General features: G+C 40.5%; 1 protein-coding gene across 1 annotated transcript in view; it reads left to right on the forward strand.

The window, feature by feature from the left end:
- The first annotated feature begins 1,062 nt into the window (after positions 1–1,062).
- The window catches only part of PPP3R1 (protein phosphatase 3 regulatory subunit B, alpha), a 39,453-nt gene continuing 17,988 nt past the window's right edge, over positions 1,063–22,527 (forward strand). The window contains exon 1 of the mRNA XM_051783899.1: positions 1,063–1,342. Coding sequence (XP_051639859.1) covers positions 1,340–1,342 — 3 coding nt within the window. The 5' untranslated portion in view covers positions 1,063–1,339. The remainder of the gene's footprint in view (positions 1,343–22,527) is intronic.

Here is a 22,527-nt window from a genome sequence, read left to right on the forward strand (position 1 = left end):
CCTCTGTACATGTACAGGGGGACCCCCCTGTACAAAAAGACACGTGGCTGATATTGTATCCTACCTCGGCCGCAATATTCCCTTGGTGTACAGCCCTGACGGGGCCTTTCACCTTACAATCTTCGCGAGACGCCTGAAATAAAATTAAATGGGAGGTAAGAAGGAAGTCCCAACACCCCGTTTCCTACTTACATAACTTTACTTATAATAAAACCAGATTATTTTATTTCTCATAAAATCATACAGAAAAAACCAAAGTATATATTATCACCCAGAATCAGTTCTGGGTTAGTAGCAAAAAAAAACCCAACTAAAAAACAAAAACCAAAACACCGAAAAAACAAACCAAAACAAACCAAAAAACATCAGGTGTTTTTTTTTTTTCTGTAGCAACACTCAACACGCAAGGCCTTGTAAAGAGGATCTGCCGGCAGCAGAGCAGTCCCTCAAAATGCCTTTTCCTTGCACTCTTATGAAGAGCAGCTGAGGGAGATGGGTTTGTTTAGCCTGGAGAAGAGGAGGCTCAGGAGGGACTTCATACAACAGACTGAAAAGAGGTTGTAGTGAGGTGGGGGCCGGTCTCTTCTACCATGCCTGCAGTGAGAGGACCAGAGGACACGGCCCCAGGCTGAGAGAAGCCAGACAGATTAGACATTAGAAATTCAGATTAGATAGATTCAGATTAGTTATTAGAAAAACAATTTTTCAGTGTTCGGGGTGGCCAGGCATTGGCACAGATTGCCCCAGGGAGGCGGTGAAGTCACCGTCCCTGCGGGGTGTTTAAGAGACATCTGGATCTGGCGCTGGGTGATGCGTTTTATGGGTTGAGTGATTTAGGGACTACAGTGATTCATGGGTTACAGCAGTCGGCAGTGGTACTGGGTTCACGGTTGGACTCGACGACCTTAAAGGTCTCCTCCAACACTGATGATTTGACGACTCCGCCGTTACCCCCCCCCCTCCGCCATTTTGCCCCCCCCGCAACCTCCCCCGTTTCCCTCGCGGTGACGTCACGGCCCGGCCCCGCCCCGACGCGGTGGAGTGCCCGGATGTGGGAGGCCCCGCCCCCGCCGCCCCGCGCCAGCGCCGCTCGCGCCCCCTCCCTCTCTCCCTGCCTCCCTCCCTCCCTCCGTCCCTCCCTCGCTCGCTCCGTGCGCGGGTCAGCGGAGCCTCTGCCGCAGTGCCGGGATTTGGGAACGGGGAGCGGGGCCGCCAGCGGGATCGGAGGAGCGGGACCGGGGAGCGGCAACGGCGCCGGCGACGCCGGACGACGCACAGCGAGGGCCGGGGCTCGGCGGATTCATCAGCGGGGGAAGACGCCTGACGCCCACCCGCCGCCATGGTGAGGGACCCTCCTCTCGCTTCCCCCCTCCCTCCCTCGCTTGCTCTTCCCACCTCCCCCGCTCTCGCCCCGCCGGAATATTCCAGACCGGGCCGGGCGGGCCCCCCACCCCCGCGGCCCCGGCGCTGCCCTGCCCCTGACCCGGCTCCTCCCGCCCCCGGGCCGGCCACGTCCTCCTCGCCGGGCTCCCCTCCCTCCCTGCCGGCGCTCCCCGGGGGCGGGCGCGGCCCCCGCTTGCCCCCGCTTCCCCCCGCCGCCCACGGAGCCCCGCAGCCTTCCCCGCCTCCTGCGTCCGCCGCCCCGGCAGCGCTGGGGCTCGGCCCTTCCCTTCCCCGGCACCCCGGGGGGTTCGCCTTCTCCCCCCCCACCGCCGGGGGGCTGCGCCTCGTCTGCTCTCCAGATGCACCGGGAGCTGTTTGGAAAACGAAACCCCGGTGCCGTGCGGGGGTTGTTTGGCAGCTCCGCGGGGTTCTCCCCCCCCGCCCCCGGTGCAGCAGCAGCAGCGCTGTGCTGTTGGTGTGCGGGGCCCGCAAAGCTGTGAATGCACGTAGCCCACGGGCTGGGTGATGTGCTCTTTGACGGGGATGGTGCTGGGAGCTGGCGCTTCCAAATGGGATGGTTTGAGGTGAGGTATGCCGTGTGTCCAGGTGTGCGTGCGGGACAGTCGCTCTGTTTTTTCGATCGTGACGGTTTAAATTTCCCTTTTTACTGCCGTAAAATTTAACCCGGAGATACAGTATGGAGTCCTGTAGTATTTTACGTAGACACTAGGGGTTGTCTCCCGCTTTTCGCCGCTGCCAAGAAATCAACGCCCTTTTTTTTTTTTTTTTTTTAATAAACATTTGTTTTCGCCTAAATTATCCGGTGCCCTGGCTGCAGGAAGACCCTGGCAATATTTTGGTTTTACAGCTGGAGAAGTGCAAGCGGTTTAAATTTTTTTCGTTCTTAACCCTTTCACAGCAAGGCCAGCTGTTTATCACATTTCACATTAGACCTCGTAGGGCCTGGGGGTCGAAAATGGGTTTCCTTTTGTTTTTAAGCAGGGCATTGCAGAGTTTCCTTTAAAAATTAAAGTTGTGGCAGAAACTAATGCACCATGCTCAGGCTGTTTATTTGTGTACACTTTAATATTTGTTAGATGTGCATTCAGAGAAGTGTTTTGAAATGTGTAAAGGTTTCGTTCCAGTTAAGAGTGCATTAAGACCATGATTAAAAAACACTCGTATTTTAAGAACAAGGTATTAATAAAGTTGAGACTTAAAAAGAAAAAAAAGTTATTATAATTTAGGCCATGGTTGCAATAATGCTAATTACTGTGAGCGTACAGATCATCATGGACAGTGATCATCTCCCGCAGAACAGTTGTGCTCCTCCTGCCAGTAGCTGGGACTTCTGTGAAAATTTTGTTCCCCAAGACTTGCCTGATGAGAGAGACTAACATACACAAAAAGAAGGAAAATGTTGTTTAATCGTGATGCCCGTGTGTGTGTTAATGACTTGTAATGAGCTTAACTTTCAGGTACGATTACCTTTGATTAGTTTTTCCCTCCATCCTGTCATTTTTTGGTGGTATAATCGTGTTGATTATTACTTTGTCACTTCATGGATAGTATTTGTGTATGATCCATTGCAATGTGGAAATGCAGATACTGTGAAAAAAAGGTGTGCTGGATATTATCTCTACCAGTAAATGTGCTTGTTTTCTCACAGAAGCATAACAACGCTGGGAGATTTTTCCCTGTGGTTGTATCACTACACTGCTTCGGGTAACACCTGATCTTAGGTGCCTTGTGATCTGAAAACTGACTAAACATTTTAACAAAAACACTCCCAGCGTTTCATTTCAGTTGCCATACTTCTTATTGTCATTACTCAGTGGATGTTTTCACTGAAAGAGTTCAGTTTTAATGACAGAGTACATCTTGCTTAAACCTTTGTGTTATTAGAACAGAGCAATTTGTTTTTCACAGCTTGGAGCAACGTTTCTTCTGTGTTCTTACAGGACCAGAGATCTGACAGTTGTGGTAAAAAAAAGGTGAATGTATTGTTGTGTTCATAGTAGGTGGCTTAAGATAAAAACATCTAGTGAGTCAAAGAATGTAGTTCTGGATGCTTTGGTATAGCCAGTTCTAAAATAATCTGTCAGAGCATACGATGATGAGTCCATTACATAATGCCAGAAGTAATGTTGATAAGCTATTTTTGTCAGAGTTGACTTAGCAAGTTTTTCCTTTGAGTAGTGTTTTCTAGGAAAAGGTAAACAGCACAGACAGAAGGTATTAAACAGTCTTGGTTTTGGATAGATAAATTGTGTTTTCTTGGGATAGTCTGTGTTCTGGTTCATATCCAGCTCTTGAACTTTATATCTGTAGTACAGAAGCCACAGAATTCTACAGGAATCACCACAAACATACTACACAGTGCACCCATCTTAGCTACACTATTCCCTTGTTTTGACTCACTTCACTTGAGCAGTAGTGCCTCTGGTGAATTTTCTCCAGCCAGAACTGATTTAACACTGTTCCTAAATTACTGGAGTCAAGAACCGCCAAACCATTTTTTTTTTGCAATAAAACAAAGAAAAAGAACCCCGGAAGACCATCTTAAATAATTGTTTGCTATTTAGCAGGGAGGTTATTAAGTACTTTGATTCTTAGCTGAACAAAAAACTGGTTATTCCGTTACGAAATCATAATTTCACTGCTATCATGACAAATATCTGGATAGTCAGTTCAGTCTTGTAACAGCTGGCAGGAACTGAAAGGCACTCACAGGGTCTATCTTCCAGCCCACTCATGGGCTTCTGCCACAGGTGGAATAAATGGTCTAGGGTTCAAACTGTGAGCTTCATGTGCAAGTGTGAAGTTTTCTGCAGGCTTATTTAAGCCAGGTAGTTTAATGGAGGATTTTATTTTGGAAGTGATTCTCAGAGGCCAATTTGAATATGCAAGTTTCCTTAACAATGTGATCTAAAAAGGAAGATAGGGCCTGTTGATGCAGAAGGAGAGAGACTTTTTAAAAGTAATTCTAATTTTTTCACCATTTCTGTGGTAGAAGTAGAATTCTGGTTTTATATGATTAAACTATTTAACGATAGGGAGGAATAAAAATTAAGTAGTTGAAGGGAGAATGGTTTGTGGTGGGCATACCTCAGAAACTTCAGTGTATTCATCATCTAACGAATGCATCTGGCTTAGCAATGAAAGGGAAACTTTAAGGGAGTGAGATTAATAACGTCTAAATTGTGGGTTTTATTCATATCTTAAAGGAGATGGGACTGTCTTCTGTCAATCAGTGCCAGAAAAGGCGGATTCAGTAATTCTGGTATTCCTGAGGAAGCAAGATGAGGCAGAGATGGGCATTTTGTGCCAAACCATTTCTTTGTCTGCTTCTGCCTCCTCACAGTCAAGCTGGAAGGGACCACAGTGGGTCATCTGGTTCAACTTCCCTGCTCAAGCAGTGTTATCCCAGATGGTTCTGGAATATCTTCAGTGAGGGAGGCTCCACACCCTCTCTGGACAACCTGTTCCAGTGCTCAGTCACCCTCACAGGACAGGAGTTCTTCCTCATATTCAAGTGGAACCTCCTGTGCATCAGTTTCTGCCCTTTGCCTTCTGTCCTATTGCTTGGCACCACTGAGCAGAGCCTGGACCATCCTCTGAAACCCTCCCTTGAGATACTGATACACATTAGTGAGGTCTCCCCTCAGTTGTCTCTTCTCGAGGCTGAACAGGCCCAGTTTCCTCAGCCTTTCCTCGTAAGAAAGACACTCAGTCCCTTAGTTCTTTGTAGCCTCTGTTGGACCCGCTCCAGATCTGTGTCTCTCTTGTCCTGAGGAACCACCATTTCCATCTTTTTTGTCAGAAAGACCTACAAAAGGTTGAATCCAGCAATGAAGATCTTGCAGCTTTCCTGTAGCTGGCTGTTGAATCAGTGCTCACCTGGCAGTGTTACAGAAGGAATAGCTTTTTTTAATTGTAGGTGTGCTTAATAGTGTTCTCCTACTGTAATTCATAAATTACACTTGCATAAGGTTTTTTTCAACATTGCTATGATTTTCCTTCTAGTTAAAAGAATTATTTTGCTTTCCTTCCCCTTTTTTACTGCCTGTGTTTAGCTGTGTTTCACTAAAGAAAATTGTACCCTCTCCTAAAACGTGTTAAGTCTGAATGGTAGTTGAGCATGAAATTCTTATGACTTTGGTTTAATTACGTGAAATGGTGACAGAAAATTGTATTCATAGAAAAATATTTTTTTGTGATTTGAGCTAATATATGACTTCTTGAAAGCAATTTTCTCTTAATTTCCTTGCCTTTCCTCTTCCCTCCCAAGCCTGTTCTCCCTGCTCTGTGGAATACCATTTGTGAACTTGTAATTGGGAGGAAAAAATGCACTGTGCTGTTCTTTGTTCACTGGTAGCCAGTTCATTTAGTGACACATTTCCCAATTTTCCATCCTTCTCCTCTTCTGGACTATATATTTTCTATTTTCCTGAGCTTGTTTATTCCTTTGTATTCCCTACAGAAAGACCATGGGGGCAAAGGGAGCTGGCTGTTCCCGTGCTTCCTACATGTTGTTTCTTTGCCAGAATCAGCAGAAACAGGGAAGGTGCTACTGTGCAATGTCCTTGTCACGATCAAACTCCTCTGCTTCTGGAGGAGCAAGCACTGTGAGGATGGGGGAGTAAAGACTGAAGTGATGGGGAAGGAATGATGAAAGACATGGATCTACATCAAAAGAGGAATGAAAAGTGCTTGTGCTTAAAGGTCACGCAGTTGGAACCTCTGAGTAGGATGCCATTAGAAAATAGGCATGTTGTTTGACTTGCAGGCCAATGGTAATTAAAATATAAAAAAGTTGGAACTCCTGGAAACAGTAAGAATTTTATTGGCTGACTTGATTATATAAATTACTTAAACATGTTCTTTCTTTCCCAAAGTCTGTAAGAACATATCTTGCTGTGCTCTTGTGAGCTGGTAAATATTGTCCCTGTTCTGCACATGAAAAAGGATTGAGGTCATGGCAGGGTAATAACTTACCCAAGGTCTCTTTTATTGTTTAGAAGCGAACATTAGGATGTGATACTGGAAATGGATGATGTGTTTGTAGCTCTGAAAAGAAATATGTCTGAATCAAATTAACTGCTACATATTTTGAGGTCTTGAGCTGTGTATTGTCCATTGGGCTTGGGGCAGGGGATGGTGTGCAACCATTAAAAGCTTGGTCACACGCTACCTTCTTCCAACAGCTTTGTAACACCGTGTTTGCCACTTAAAGCAACTTCCTTTAGAGATTAGACCTGGAAATGGGCCTTTAATGTCCCATAAAAGCTACTCTGTTTCTTCGATGTCAGTAGCCTAAAGTAATCTTGACACCAGCAGTGTCAGAAAGATCGGCTGCAGAGATTGCCTTAATGTGCTGAGTGAAGTGGGAAAGACTTGGACACGAACCAAGGTCTTTTAATCTGGAACAGACAGATCTTTCCGTGTACCAGTTCAGGTATTCTGGGGAAATACAGGACTAGAAGCAATATGTTCTGCCTGATGTATGATGTAGCTACATTATTTTGGTCACTGTGTGAAATACTGTATTTCCTTAGTAATACTGAGGTGACTTTAACCAGGGTTAAGCTTAAACTATGGCTTGTCTTCCTATTCAGAGTTGGGGTTTTTTGTTTGTTTTGTTTTGTTAAGTTTCAGGTGTGTCTAAGAATAAACCCCATGTCTTTCAAGTGAGGTGATTTTTGGAGTGTCCATTCTTTTTAATCTTAACATTTTGTGTAGCTTGAAAGTTTGGGTTTGGTAGCTATACTTCATTAGGCTTTTTCCACAAACAGAAAGACCACTTTTTGTATATTGCTGCTAGATTGTACCTTCCACAGCCACAGGCAATTCGGGTTGTTGATGCTGCAAAACATGCTGGAGACTATATCTGACTCACTTGTAACTTGACAGTCACTTGGCCCTGCTATTGATACTCCCTTCCACAATAAAGGAAGAATCCCTCAGGATATAAATAATCCTTAACTGCATTAAAGAAGTCTAGGAAACCCTTTAAATGCTGTGGATTAAAGGACAACATTTCTCCTGAACTGCCAGTAAAAATCTTGGCTTCTGAGCTGTAAACAGGTTGTGCCAGTTGGTGAATATTTGCAAAGTCTGTGTTGATGAAGGTTTTTAGGCAAACTTTAGGCAAAGAACAGGAACTCCCCCAGTAAACTGATACTGTGCTTATTCAGCCAGCTTGAAGTCCACAACATTTTATAACATTGTCTAAGTTACGTAAAGTAGGAATTTAAAAAAAAAAAATGTGTTAAGGCATCTACTGATGAAATTCTGTCAGAATTTGGGAGGGGCAGGAGAGGAAGGAATGGGACAACAGATAGGAAGCCCAGAAATGAAAGCCAGGGAAGACACTGAGCTACTGGAAAAATAGATTTGGCTGTGATTCTCACAAGAATATAATCCTTGGATCATTTTTAAATACTGTGGAACTTTTTCTTCTTCCAGTATATTTGTGACAAATATGGAAGTTTTTTACCCTTTATTTTCAGCATCTAGAAGCCACAAGACTATTTTTCTACCTCTTTTCTGTTGTCACCCTATGAGTAGCCCTCTGTGTATGTTTTCAGGTGTTTTGGTTTTTTGGAATAGGTGGTAAAAACCAAAAAAACTGTTGTTTCACTGCTGACTGTGTAGGTTCTGAATAGCATCACTGAAGTTGAAAGAAGTCACTTGAATTCCCTCTGGTCAATGATCCTATGACTTGCAGAGAGGACTTTAAAAGGAGTTGTTTTCAGGTTCTTTTTTTTTTTTTTTTTAATTGAACTTCATGGATATGATTTCAGCCCTGAACTTGTGAAGGAGAACTCATGTACTCTGCAGGCATGAACAGCTTTTCAGTGCTGTGTGTGTAAGATGTTCCCTTGGGGAAGTTTAATTTAGTATTGAGCCACTGCTAACAGGCTTAGCACCTTGGTATCTGAGCAGTCATGGGTCAATTTTGTTGGTAATGCTGAAGTGTCACTTCACAGATTTTTTTAGATTAAAGCTTTATTGAATGTGGATCTGCTAACAAGTCTAGGAAAAAACCCCACGATAAATAGAAGAACTTCTAAACAGCAATAATAAAAATGCTATATGAATAAATAGACTTGATTTTTATATTTGGCTTAAATAGGCTATTTTGGTACTCTAATCACTGTTCTTCATAGGGGTATCAAGCATAATATCTGTTCCTTACTTATTCTTAAATGTGTTCTGTGATTCTTATAAAAACAGTGTTAGTTTTCCTGAAACATTTTATTCAAAACAGTTTGTTCATTTTAGTAATAAGATTAAAGCGTTTGCATTAGGTACCACTTTTTTTTTTTTTAAATTTCAGACAGTGCATTGAAAAATCAGATTAATAATACATGTAATTTGTAAAATATGATAGGTTAATAAGTTTGTAGTCTTGGATATTAGAGTGCACCTCTAGTGTTGGTGCAGCTGAGTTTGCCAAAGGTCAATTCTGAAAAATTCTCGTTTGAGAGGCCTTGAAAAAAATGGAACAGTGAGTTAGAAGGTGACAAAATGTCCCTTCGTGGTGAGAAAACAAAAAGTCATATGTGTAAAAGGGACTAAAATTGAGTGGAAGGAGAAGATGGTGATTTAGGATTTAGGCATTGCATGATGTAGTTATACTTCACTGCTCTGGAGCAGGGGGCAGAGCATCTGAAGATTCCAGAAAAATTGTTTTGAGGGAGAGAGGGTGCACAGGGTTTAGCAGAGGTTTTATCTTGGCTTCTTCCTAAGAGCTGTTGCTCTGTTGCTTCTGTGCAGTGTGTGTGAAGTCCATCCATGTTACCCAGTGTTTCCCAAAGAGCTGTTAAAACCCTTGCTTTAAAATCAGAAGTGTTCTTGTTCGTATTACTGGTGTACAAATGTATGCACATTTATTATCTGCTGCCTTTAAGGTTTGCAAACAGTAAATTTTGGAAAGTATGGCCTCTGAGGAGAGGAGATGAGGAGTAGCAGAAAGATGACAGCCTGTGGTTCAGAGGGCAGGTTGTGTTCACATGCACAGTTGGGTCGGTCTTTGGGGGTTGGATGCACTTACTTGTACTGAGCCTTGGACTGGAGTCTTGATTGAGAGCAACTGGGAATTATTACTGGAAGTCACTGGTGCTCTGCAGGGGTGCATCTGCTTGACTTATTTTGGGACCTGCAGACCATATAAGTAGTAGTAATTTTTCTAATGCTGCACTGTGTGTACTTTTATGCTTGCTTTTATGTACATTTATGACTTGAAAAAATTTACAGCTCTTCAGGAACGGCTGTTTCTGGTTGTGTTGCCAGTTACAGCAGTTAATGAGCTTTGACTTCTGTCAGGATGAAGGGATCATTTCTTTAGCAAGTGCTACGAACCTTTTACTTACAGATGTTGGCAGTATGTTGGTAGTGAGATTTTAGATAATTCTTCAAACATTTGACATGATTGTTTATAAGCTACTGAAACTAGCTTGGAATTCTAATTTAATCTTTTGAGTACCCTTTTATTAGCTTGTAACAAAGTGACAGATGTCTCTATTTGATACTCAGTATTTACATTCCTGTATATAAATACAAGAAACAAGTCAGTTCCTGCCCTGAAGAACTTTACCTAAAATATTCTATCTTTTAAATAACATTTGAATATTACTTTATATAACCAACTCCTGAATGGACATCATCTCAGCATTATGATAGGTCAGTAGTTTCTCCATGACACAGGTTATATAAAGAAAACTCTTTCGAGGTTTTGGAATACTCCATAGCAGTGAAAACCTTAATTGAAAGCATTGTGGTATTTTTTATGTTTTACTATATTTCATTTTGCTTTCCTTTCATTGGGAAGTCTGTGATAATTAGAAGACGTTGGAAATTTGCAATGCATCTTTTTTCAGAAAACCAATTGCTAATTTTTATGAAGTTCTAGAGTGTTGGCAATTAAGTGTTCACTTAGAATGGAAGCTGGTAATGCCCAGAAGACCTGTTTAATGTTGTGTAAAATTCTTAATATTGTAATTACAGTGGTTTTGATCCCTCTGTATTGTATCAGAGTTTTGGTAGGGCCTGTTTTCAAACCATATGGCTCATCTTTATTCTTTTCTGAATTCTTCATGAATCCTTGAATGGCATAAACTAAACCTGAGTTTGTTAAAATGTCTCAGTTTAATAGGTGGCACCAATAAGTTCTGATTAAGTTATTTTCCTTTAGTAAAAAAACAAAACAAACAAAGAAAATAACTAAGATTAGTGTTAACTATGGTTAAGAATACCAGAGTACAAATAATCTCTATTTTTAAAATTCAGTATCTGTGCAATAATTCCCCTTCAGTACAGTCAGCTTCTTCCTTTGATTTGCACATCTTTCCCAGTTCTGCATCTTTGACTCCCTGATTGATTTCTGTTCTTGTCAGTTTGTGAAATCAAATCCCATTTTTGAACTGTCTTTTCTGTTTTGAGATAATGTGTCATTTTCACAACTCTTCACAATGTTCTTCAACCTCTTTTGTGACGGATCCTGAATGACACTTGGCCTACTTTGTGACCTTTTTTACTGTGCTGTTTCCCCTTTCTCCCTTCTTGTTGTGCAGGCTTAGAACACTCACCTCCTTTCAAACTCATATTTCCCTTTTTCACACTAAGTGATACTGAACTGTTTATAAGTTTGTTACATGGGAAGAAGGGCTGGTGACAGCACCTATTTCTGCAGCCTGTTTGTGCAGTACTGTGTGCTGGCCTATGTGACTTTCCTGTTTTAAACCCTTGTGGTAGAGCCTGTGTGAACTGCTGGTGCTTTCTGAATTGACACTTAAACTTCCCTGCTCAAGGGTGTTTTAATAAAACTGTTAGTAAACTGTTGTGTGCAGTAGAGCTGCATTGTCTTTCTTTTTCCTCCAGGCCTTCTCAGATTCATTTAAAATACATCTGCAACTGTTCCCAAAGCCTTACCCTTTACACTTAACGCATTGCTGAGTACACTGGTAAAACCTAAAAACTTAGGATAATCAATTGGTAGAGAAAGATGAACAGGTCACATTGTTCTTGACTGTTTCCAACCTGCTTCTTGAACAGAAAATTCTATTCAACTGCAGTGTAGTCTTTTACACTAAGGAGCATAGTACTGTTATATGTTGCAGCATAATCTGTTAATGTATCTTTACTGTTTTCTTTCCTCTCTACAGATACCACTTGCAGTGAATCTGCTGTGTCTAAACCCCCTAAAATATGAAGCCATCTAAACTTACTTTCTAACTGATAGTGATCTTTGCTTGCTCAGCTTGGTTAACAGTTTGTGGCAAGGGACCTTTATGAGCTACATGAGGAGCAAATACATTAATTAATGTGTTTGTTGGCTGCTGTTGGAGGATAATATGGTCCTTTTTATTTCCATGTACGTTCTCATCTTTTATGTTTGTCTCAGCCTGATACAGATGTGAGATACATCTGATGAGGCACAAGGATCTGTGGCCATTTCTTGCAGAAATTAGGAAGGGATTTGTTTTCTTCACTTGGGGTTCTGTGACTGCTGTAGCTCCTTTTCTGCATTTTGGAAAACTCTCTTCAAAGAGAAGTACTCTTACTCCTTTCTAATGCTCACAGCATTGCAGAAGAGTAGTAGGAGGAAACTGATATAATGATTGTTTTTTTTCTTGCCTATAGAGTTCAGGCTTTCAGTGTTACATGTGATCTTCTTGGTACAAGCAAATTCAGGAAGTTCAGAAACTTCAGAAGACTGTGCTGTCCTAAGCTTTACTCATTCCTTTTATTTGGAGTGTCACAAATCGTATTTTAAAGAGGTAGTTTTTGATTCTACAGATGCTGATAGCACTTGCTTTTAGCTTTTTGAAGACTACTCAAAAAATAAGTTTAAGTTTGCAAGCATGGTAGCAAGTACTGTACCTTTAAGTGACCAATTTCCACAAATGACTAAAGAGAGAAAAGAAAGCTTGTGTTTCACACTCCTCATCGATCCAGCAGCAGGAGTGCTTGACTGGAAATATTACAGAGAATATAATTCTTTTAATATTTCTGTTAATTTTGCAGGGATATTGAATACCAATTAACTTGGCAGAGTTTTTACTGGGATTGTTCTGGAGAGCTGTTTGCTGAAGTTCCCCAGTTCTTCTTGGTTTTATAGTACCTGGAAGTACAGAGAATTAAATTGACCTAATTGAAGGCAGCCTCTTGAGAGTGTGTCTATAGATAGCAAATTATATTTCAATATAGCTTTAAGTCATTTAATGTCTTCTTGTAAAGTAACTGTTCTGTTCCTATTTATATGTAGGTCAGCCAGTGATTAATTCTGTTTTGTTGGATGGACCACTCTTCTATTGCTTTGTGTTGAAGTGTTTGGAGCATTGTCTGTTTTCTGGGAAAAATCTGTTTTATTTCCAAATTGTTGCAGAGAAAAGCAGAAGCTGAAAGAGCTTTAATTACCTACTAAATATTTTACCTGCATAATGAATGTTTTGAGTCTTTTGGGTAGTTTTATCTTTCTTCATTTGACAGAGTATGAGATGCTAAATAATAGCTTGAGTATAATCCATTTTAATTCCTGGTGAAAACTGTGCAACTTTGTAGTCCCTCCAGGTTCTCAGTGATGCTTGCATACTTACTCTTAATGTTTTGAAAAATCTGAAATTGTTGTTCTTTCACAGGAGTGTGACACAATTTACTGTGTGCAGTTGCTTGGATTTTCTATGTTCATATTCACCAATGAAGGGGAAAAAAATTCCTTCTTATTAATGCAGTGATTAAATTGGAGAAGATCATAAGTGTCTGATATCCAGTTTATGTCCATCAGTGTCCCAAAGAACAAGATCAGTGTATATGCTTTGTTTTTTGTTTCTCTTTAATATCCTGTTAACTGTAAGTTGATGTAATTTCTTTGTTATTAAGATGTTCACCCTTAACTGTGATAATCCCATGACACCTTAGTCACTTTTTACAAACTGCAGTCACTTTTTATGCTTTCTCCCATACTCTTTAGATAAGCTTTTGCACTACATACTTACCGAGTTGCCTTCTTTGAAATACTCTAAAACTCTTCAACTTTTGCTATGCATAAAGATTTGTGGTTGTTTTTTGTTTGTTTCAGGTTTGTGGGGTATTTTTTGTAATTTGTCATTGATATGTCTGTTCCCTTGCAGTCTTTTGTATTTTCTACCTTTCTGTGTACTTAGATTACAAATTTTCTGGACAACTTGATTTCATTTTCACTAGAGTGGGGTTAGTCCATGTAACAGCACAGTCATGGGGTGGATTGATTTAGAAACTTAATTGCAGTTATCTTTAAAGTTGAGAAGAAAGCTGCTGTTGCCTCCTCCTTAGCTCCAGGAATTGAATAAACTCCAGTGAAGAGGCTTGTACAATACATTAACATAAGTGGAACAGATAAATTAGTACCTTGTAAATATTTTGTGACTCCTCCAGAGGCAATGGAGGAGCAACCTGTCTTACCCCAAAGACTTCCCAGTGTGAACTCTTGATTACATCAGAACTTAGTGTGATTTAGTGGTGGCAGAATTTTATTGTTCCCCTGCTAAAAGCTGAGTTACTTCAGAATCTTCCTGGGAAACTCCTTTCCTTGGCTTTTGGAGAGTTCATTATTCATTTATGCACTTAAAATTACAGGGTTCTGAGAATTTTCGAGAGTGATGCAAGCTTTAGAAATGCAGCTCTGAAGTGATTGCATAAGCAGGCTGGGTTGTTGCCTCTAAAGAGTAGCAGCTGGGAACCGCCAAAAGCAAAATTGTGAATTGTACCTTAGCTCATAAAGTTAACACTTCTGTTCCTGTCACTGCTTTTCTCTCAAGTTTTATTTACAGATTGCTGTGTTTGTGCAAGTTTTTGCAGTGAGAGCTCTTATTGTTTTGTATGAGAGCTTGTAGTTTCTCATATACGTGAGGTTTTGCTTTTCTCCTTCAAATAAGATTAATTTGTTAGTTTTCTGTATGTGGCACAATCAATTCTCTGCCTCACCTTGTTTTAAAAACTCACTGTGTTTGTCTCTAGCACTGTTTATTTACTCTTGTCTACCTGACATACTGCAAGCTCTATTAGGGAGATCATAAAATAGAACAGAAAATGTGAATAGTCACACGTATTACAGAGGTAACTATTGAGTTAAGTTTAAAGTAATCTCGTTATTTCGGTTTTTATTATGTCTTCCTCAAACTTGTGTGAGGTTGTTTGTGGGGATAGATACGTATCTATGAATGGTATTATCAGTGTATGCTTTGACTTGGCTTCTTTTGTCCTCCAAAGTTAGGAAAAAGACTTTGCAGTAAAACTGTTTTTATCTTTGGTCATACTTTCTTCTTAAGCAGATTGACAAACTGCTTTCTTTGGTTTTTCTGCTGGATCTGTATGTCTTATTCTGTCTTGGATGACAATTTTTTTTTCTGGGAGACACCTTTTGTTTGTCTACTGCTAAGTAAATAGTGTTGTGTGTCTGTATATCAAACCAAATATTTTATCATACCTTCAAGATCGTGCAAGTTTGGATTTTTGCTGAAAACTCAGCAGTTGTGAGTTCAGATAGGAAAAGCTGTGGCATTTATGTATATGGATATAAACTATAAAATCCCTGCTGTAACTGGACAAACTTTATGGATTGCTTTTCAGCCCTGAGCACTTGAAATTCAAAAAATTAAAAATTTAAATGAGTGGGGCTATTCTATTTGAATAAAATATTATATTTGAAATTGGTTTTATGTCTGTGTTTCCTTTAATATTAATAAAGCCAAACAGTGTATTGAAGATAAAGGATGAATCCTCTTATAATTATAGCCTTGATTCCTTTAGTTTTCCTGTCTGGTCGAGTCTTTGGCATCAGTACCCATCTCTGGTTTCAGGTTTGCTTCTTGCTTCGTTGGTTTAGGGCTTCCCTATGATATCCTAGAATAGTTACTTGACTGTGATGGCCTTAAGCCATTAATATCTCACATTGGAGGAGCCCCGTGGACAGTGAAGGATTTAAATAAAGCATAGCAGAAGTGACTGGCCAACTGCCAGCCAGGGGACAAGTGGTTTCCCTTAAAATGACTGACAGAGCTTGAGCAGAGGCATGACTGGATTAGATGGTGACTAAGGAGTAAACTGCAGGCTTTTCCTGAGGCTTTTGCAGTCTTTCTTGCCTCCTGAGGTGGATGTGGTAGAACCTGACGTACATGTGAGAGGGAAGAATCTTCTTAAGAATTATCACTTGTTTTCTTGTGAGCAAATGGAATAAGTATATCCAAAATAAAGATTGTTTTTTTTTAATAAGACTTTCTGTTTTAAATGTGGTAATGGGAATTTTGACACCTACTCTGCATACTTGCAATGAACAACAATGTCAGAGTGCTGTCACAGCTTTAGCCCGACTTGATCTCTACTGTAATCCCAAATCCGGCAATCCCCTTTGCCTTGGTTCATTATCTCTGATGTCTGCAATTTAAATGCCATGTTGAAGAATTAGGTATTAATCTTTTTTTGAGTTCCTTCAGTACTGAAGGTCAGAGTGTTTTCTTTAGAGGCAGGATTAACAAGTTTAGGCTGCTTTGGGGGTAACGCATTTAAAACTTGAAATCTTCTCCTTTTTAAGGTAAGTTAAAAGAAGCTGTATTTCATTTTGGTTTTTTTTTCCAGCAGTGCCCTTTTTTGACTACAAAATGCTTGTAACCTTCCTTGATGTTTGCTGTTGGTTAGCATTCAGGTGAGGTATTGAGTTAGAATATTAACAACAGCTGTAAGAACTTTTGTACTTCGATAGTTTTCACTTTTGAGTTAAGATTGTGCATAACAACTGAGCACTGATACAAGTTAAGTGGTTTTTCAGAACTCTAATAAACTTTACAAGAAATGTAACTGAAAGTGTTGGGCAAAAAGTTATCAGGGGTAAGTTTTCAAGGGATAATGATCACACTCATCTGCAGGTACAGGGGAGAACACAGTTTATCCTGTAGGCTCCTGTAGGAGATTGTATTCAAACATGAAGGTGGAACAGGATTGGCAGTCTTATGTCACTGGTATTAAACAGCTAAGTGGAATTGTAACAGAGATGGTGAGGAGTTGTGGATGTATCATGCTAGAAAGTTGTATCCTCTTGAAAACTGTGCCTGCCAGAAAATGGAAAATTCCTCTACCTCTTCAAAGGAAACCCTGATTGGACAATAATGTGTTAACTAATTACAATGTTTGTTTTTAATCCCAAATGAAACTTGGATGTTTTTTCCAGCTCTTTTAGATGATTTTTTTGTTCAAAGAGAAAAGATTATTAGACTCCTAAAGCATTTGACACTTCAGTTATTACATTTTCCGGGCCATTAAAAACATGCTTCTCGGTTTTTCAGCTCCTGTGGGATCAAGGTTTGGCTAATGTTTGTGTATGTGAAGAAAAAGTAGAGGAGAGCAGGTTAGCAATCCCTTGGCAAATTAATATTTGAAAAATTACATTTTTGCGTTAAGGTGCAGGAATTAGATGATGGCAGTTTTCAGTTTCTCTCTATTTGACACTCTTGGTTTAGAATCTTCAACATAGGGAGCTTCAAAGATGGGGCTATAGCTGAGTCAGATAAGTTAAATCATTACTGAAATTTCTAAATGAAATAAAGGAGCCTTCCTGCAACCTTTTTTCCTCATGCCCTATGTTTTTTTCCAGTTACCAGTCATAGTTGATACATAATAGCCAATATGTCCCAAAACCACTTGGAATAACTTAAAAGCAAGTTCAAAGGGGTTTTTTTTGTTTGTTTTGGTTTTTTTTCCTTTGTGTATGGGGTTTTTTTTGTGTGCTTATTTTTTTATTTATTTAGGGTGCATCCTAAAGCTTGCTGACTGTTGAATCCTTTATCTCTGTATAGCCAGGGACCTCTTAACAGCTCAAAGGAAGGTACAAAATAATCATCGAATCATTAAGGTTGGCAAAGCTGTCCAAGATCATCAAGTCCAGCCTTTGAGTGAATCCCACCATGCCCACTAATCCATATTGCAAGACGCCGCAAAGTGCCACATCCGTTCGCTTTTTTGAACACTTTCCAGGACAGTGACTCCACCACGTCCCTGGGGAGCCTGTTCCAATGTTTAACCACTCTTTCAGTGAAGAAATTGTTCCTGTTACCTGACTTGGGCCTCCCCTGTGCAGCTTGAGGCTGTTTCCCCTATCCCTGGTTGCCTGGGAGAAAAGACTGACCCCCACCTGGCTACAACCTCCTTTCCAGGGTTGTAGAAAGTGATAAGGTCATCCCTGAGCCTCCTTTTCTCCTGGCTAAACAACTGCAGCTCCCTCAGGTGCTCCTCATAGGATTTGTGCTCCATACCCTTCGCCAGCTTTGTTGCCCTTCTCTGAACTTGCTCCAGCATCCCAATGCCCTTCTTGAAGCGAGGGGCCCAAAAGTGAGCACAGGATTGCTCGGTGCAACCTCACCAGTGCTGAGTACAGGTGACAATCACTGACCACGCTGTTTTTGATACAGACCAGGATGCCATTGGCCTTTTTTGGCCTCCTGGGCTCATGTTCAACCACCCAGGTTCTTTTTCTCTGGGCCACTTTCCAGCCACTCTGCCCCCAGCCTGGAGCGCTGTGACACAAGTGCAGGGCCCACCTGGCACTTTACCTTATTGAACCTCACACCATTGGCCTTGACCCATTGCTCCAGCCTGTCCAGATGCCTCTGCAGAACCTTCCTACCTTCCAGCACATTGACACTCCCACCCTACTCGGTTTAGTCTGCAAACTGAGGGTGTGCTCAATCTTTTCATCCAGATCAATCACAAAGATATTAAATAGGACCTGCCCCAAAACTGATCCCCAGGGAACACCACTAGTGATCAGCCTTCAGCTGCATGTAACTCCATTCCCCACCACTCTCTGGGCTCGGCCATCCAGACAGTTTTTTACCCAGTGAACAGTGCACCGATGAGCAGGCAGTTCTTCCGAGAGAACTGGGGAAACAGTGTCAAAGGCTTCGTCTGAAGTCCAGGTAAACCACACCCACAGCCTTTTCCTCATCCACCAGGTGAGTCAGCCTGTCATAGGAAGAGGTGAGGCTAGTCAAGCAGGACCTGCCTGTCATGAACCCCTGCTGACTGGACCTGGTTCCTCTGGTTGTCCTGCATGCACGGTGTCATTGCACCCAAGATAATCTAAGTATCAAGATTTAAGGTCACTACATAAATTTCATAGTTTGTTCTTGTTGCTGTATCTTGTCTTCAGTGGTCCAGGAGAAAATAACTATAATCCACTGCTACAATGTACACCTTGTTGCTGATTGATTAAAGAATTAAAGAAACAAATGGTGGATACTCTTCCATAAAAATGCTGTTCATTCCTTTGTAAGCAGACCATTGCAGGATTTATTTGGTAAAGACCATATTCTGTATTTCTTTCATAACCCAATGCCATTCTGTGAATTCAATATATGATGGAAGTTCTAGCTGTTGGATTTGTGTTAATAATAAAAATCAATGATTTTAATAGTAGTTTTTACTCAAAGAAGTGCAGAGGAGCACAGCTCTTTCGTAAAGAAATGCCCAAATCCTTTACTGTCACACTTGTGGTCTGTGCTACTTGCCTGGTGCCATTACTGCTGCCTCTTTGTTTTTCTTCCTTGTCTTTTCTTTCCTTATTTATTTACTTTTCTTTAATCCCATAGTTTTCTGGATAACCTACAAGAATTCCTTGCTTGTTTTTATCCAGTTTAATTCAGTCTCTTGGACATGTCTGCAACTGAATGTTCACACCAAAGGTTAACAAGGTGTCCAGATTTGACAGTCCAGTGCCAGAAACTATTTTGGACTTTTGGACAGTCAACTTGGTGGCTATAAAATGTCATGGGATTCTTCCACAGCTTTGGTTGCAGCAATTAATGGAGTATAAGCAGGGCTGAAGTGGTGAACATTGTGTAGTTGTGGAGACTCAATAAATTGTCATCTGAGTTGGATTCAGCCTGTAAGCCTTGCCTCTTAAACTGCTGTCATGCTATCCCTGCTTCAGGATGAATGGATTTGTTGGTGACCTGGAAATATAATGTAAGACTGGCAAGTGTAGTACAGCATACTGCTAGGAGATATTTAATTTTGGAACTTACTGAATGTGAGGTGGGTGTCAGGCATTTTTATCTATTTCTTTAATTCCTTTTTTAGGTCATGATCTTAGAAACGTAGAAACTAGGCTGAGAATTTGGGGTCAACAATGAAACTGTTGCTGCTCTAAAGTTGCTTGGAACTTCCACAGGCCTTCTAATGTTATACTCTCATTTCTTGGCTTCACTTAATTCTTTTGCATCACAATATTTTAACATTTGTATGATCGTAAGAAACTGAGAGGTGGATTTATTTTCTTTGTATTTGAGTAGAAGTCTTGTGCTGGAGAGCTGCTAATTCCAAGGAGGAAGTGTTGCTCTCTCCAAGTTGCTCTCTCTGTGCCTGAATACTTCTATGCAAAGTGAGTACCTAGTAGTTGCTTTGCATAAAACAATATAGAAGTCACCAAGTTGTTTTAATGTTACTTTCTAAATTTTGGCAGTTAGTCTGCACTATTATCAGCTCTTATATTAAGTCCAGTCTTGTTTTTGGGTAATTTGGAATATCCCAGTTCTTAGCACATTTCTGTAGTGTCTGTAATAAAAAGCCTAAAGGGTGACTTAATTACTCCATGTCAGACACAAATGCCAAGTTCCTTACTGATCTTATCAATGACATCTCCTTTACAAGTTTCCTTTTGTAATGTATAAATTGGATATTCCTGTTAAATAACTGGAAGATAATCGGTGACATGTTTTTCTTGATTCACAGACTCCTCTTGGGCTGACACAACTTCTCTGTATTGGGTTTGTTTGAGTGTGGGTTTTTTTTTTCTTCTAATTAGATTTAGCAAAAGAAGGCCAAGTATAAGTATATTAATACTGCTTCTGAACAGGGTAGATAAGTGGTTTTCTTGCTGGTTTTTTCCACTCAAATCTTATTCTTGCTTTTCTTGTTTTAAACTGTATTTCTTGTGGCGTCTACAGAAACTTTGGGTATGTCTTTCATCTGTGCTTTAGTAAACTTTTAGGCTTTAATTGCTCTGGTAAGTCACATATGAAATGTATAAATTACAGTAGGTGAGATCTTGCATATTTTTGTGACCAACATTAATTCAGAAATTCTAATAATAAAGTGTCTTAAAGCCTCCTGGGCTTTGTGTGAAATTCATTTTAAACCAGTGTGGATGCATCTCTGGATCTGTCTGTGACATGCTCTATTCATGCAAAAGTGTTGTAGAGCTTGTTAACATATATCATCCTTTCTAGTTTGCCAACTTGCCTGCTGTTTGTTGATGAAGGATACAGTGCCAGCCTCTGACAGCCAAAGCTCTACTAACACATTAAACAATGATTGTTTAAAAAAAACCCCAAACCAAAACCAAACTCTTCACCAAGCTGGCAGTTCCTCATTGTTAAAGCTTTGTGAAAATGGCAATACATGGAAAATGAGCTTGAAGGAGGACGAGGAGCAGGAAGAATTCTCTGCAACAGGTAATTTTCATCAATCATTAATTTTGGTGGTATGGGAAAGAATGAGAAAAGATGGAGAAGCATTTGGTGTGTTTGTGGAACAGGGAGAAGGGTCTTATGCATAGGCTCTTCTTAAATATTGACTGCCAGCTTCTTCCATCTCTTCTTAACACTTCCATTCTCTTCTAGTTGTAGAAGTGGATGATGGAAACCAGCTTTTTGTGTAACTTGAGAGTTGAGCTGATTATCTTGATAATACCCCCAGCTGACATGGCTTGGTTAACTGCTTCACTTGCCCCCTGTAGTTTCTTTCTTGTGATAACAAAGATAATTAGTAAGGTAGAAGGTGTAGGAGCAGATGCACAAAGCACAACATACAAGAGTTGCTGACACCCCATGAGATGCCCCTGCACCAAATACACAAATGCAGAAACATCTGGTGCAGAGGTGTGACAAGGCAGTTTGCATGTTTAAGGCCATTTACAAGGATGAGCTTTGTCACTGCAGAAAGGAGTAAATCTTGGACAACTACTGTACATGTACTCAACAGATTAGAGACCACTCTTGCCCCTTGTTGAATTAATTCATTGTCTGGCTGTGGAAACAAATAGGAATCTTTGAAACAATGTAACTTTTTAAGCTGTCCAGGAGTTAATTTTCATTTGTAGTCACTCACAAATCCCCACTGGAGAACTAAATTTGAGATTAGTCCTAAGGTGACGTTGTGGCTTGCTGGCATTCAAACACAATTTCTGCTTATATAAAAACAGAAAACTAATTAAAGACTGACACTGTACTTTAAGTCTCTGAACTACTGACAAAAAGATGTGCATCATGCACAAAAGTAACATACAATCAAACAGACCTAGAAACAGTGTTGTACTAATGTATGCTGAAGAACTGCTTTGCAGTGGCATGTCTTACTGTGTACAAGCTGTTCTGTATAAGCAGCTTCAGCTAAGAATTGAGACTCTGTTGCTAATTGCTAATTTCCTCTTTTATTTTCTATCCACAGATCATGTCTTTCACTAAGAGGAAGCTTGTCAAGATAATTGCCCTTAACTATCTTACCTTGGAGGAGCATGTACAAAACTGATCTTAAGAAGAGAGAGTGTTTCGTATTTGAAATAACTGCCAGGGAAAGAAAAATCAAGAAACACGTTTTTGAGAATAAACTACAGAAGAAATAAAGACTTAAGTCTGTCAAGAGGCTATCTTTAATCAGTCAAAAGGCACAGCTGGTGAAAGGAGAAAAGAGTACTTAGTTGAGAAGAAAATTGCAAAGAACACTTTCGTTCTTAAAGGAACACAATACGTGTCATGTAGACTTCTGAACTACTTTAGTGATGTGTTCTGACTTCTCTCTGGGAAACAGGTGTTCCTGCAGTATTCAGAACTGGGTCAGCCTTCTGTTAGTAAGTTCTGGCCTGTTCCTTGATCTGTGTTTATTTCTATCTACAAGTCGTGATTTTGCGGCTGTTTAAGCAGGAATAACTCATAGGGCTCTGACAGCATGCAAGAAAATTGCAAGATTATTCTAAAAGGATAAGGCTGTTCAAAGTATCTGTAATGTTCCAGCCCCTTGTTCTAATGGGGCAGGTGGAGAGAAGAGCAGCAGTGTGGTGGTGATGCCCAGATGCCGCTGAGGAAGGCGTGTTTTACACTAGGCGTAGGTGCC

The sequence above is a fragment of the Manacus candei genome, unplaced genomic scaffold (assembly GCF_025592945.1).
Source record: "Manacus candei isolate 608988 ecotype Guabito, Panama unplaced genomic scaffold, ASM2559294v1 h1tg000017l, whole genome shotgun sequence".
In the NCBI taxonomy this organism is placed as follows: Eukaryota; Metazoa; Chordata; class Aves; order Passeriformes; family Pipridae; genus Manacus; species Manacus candei.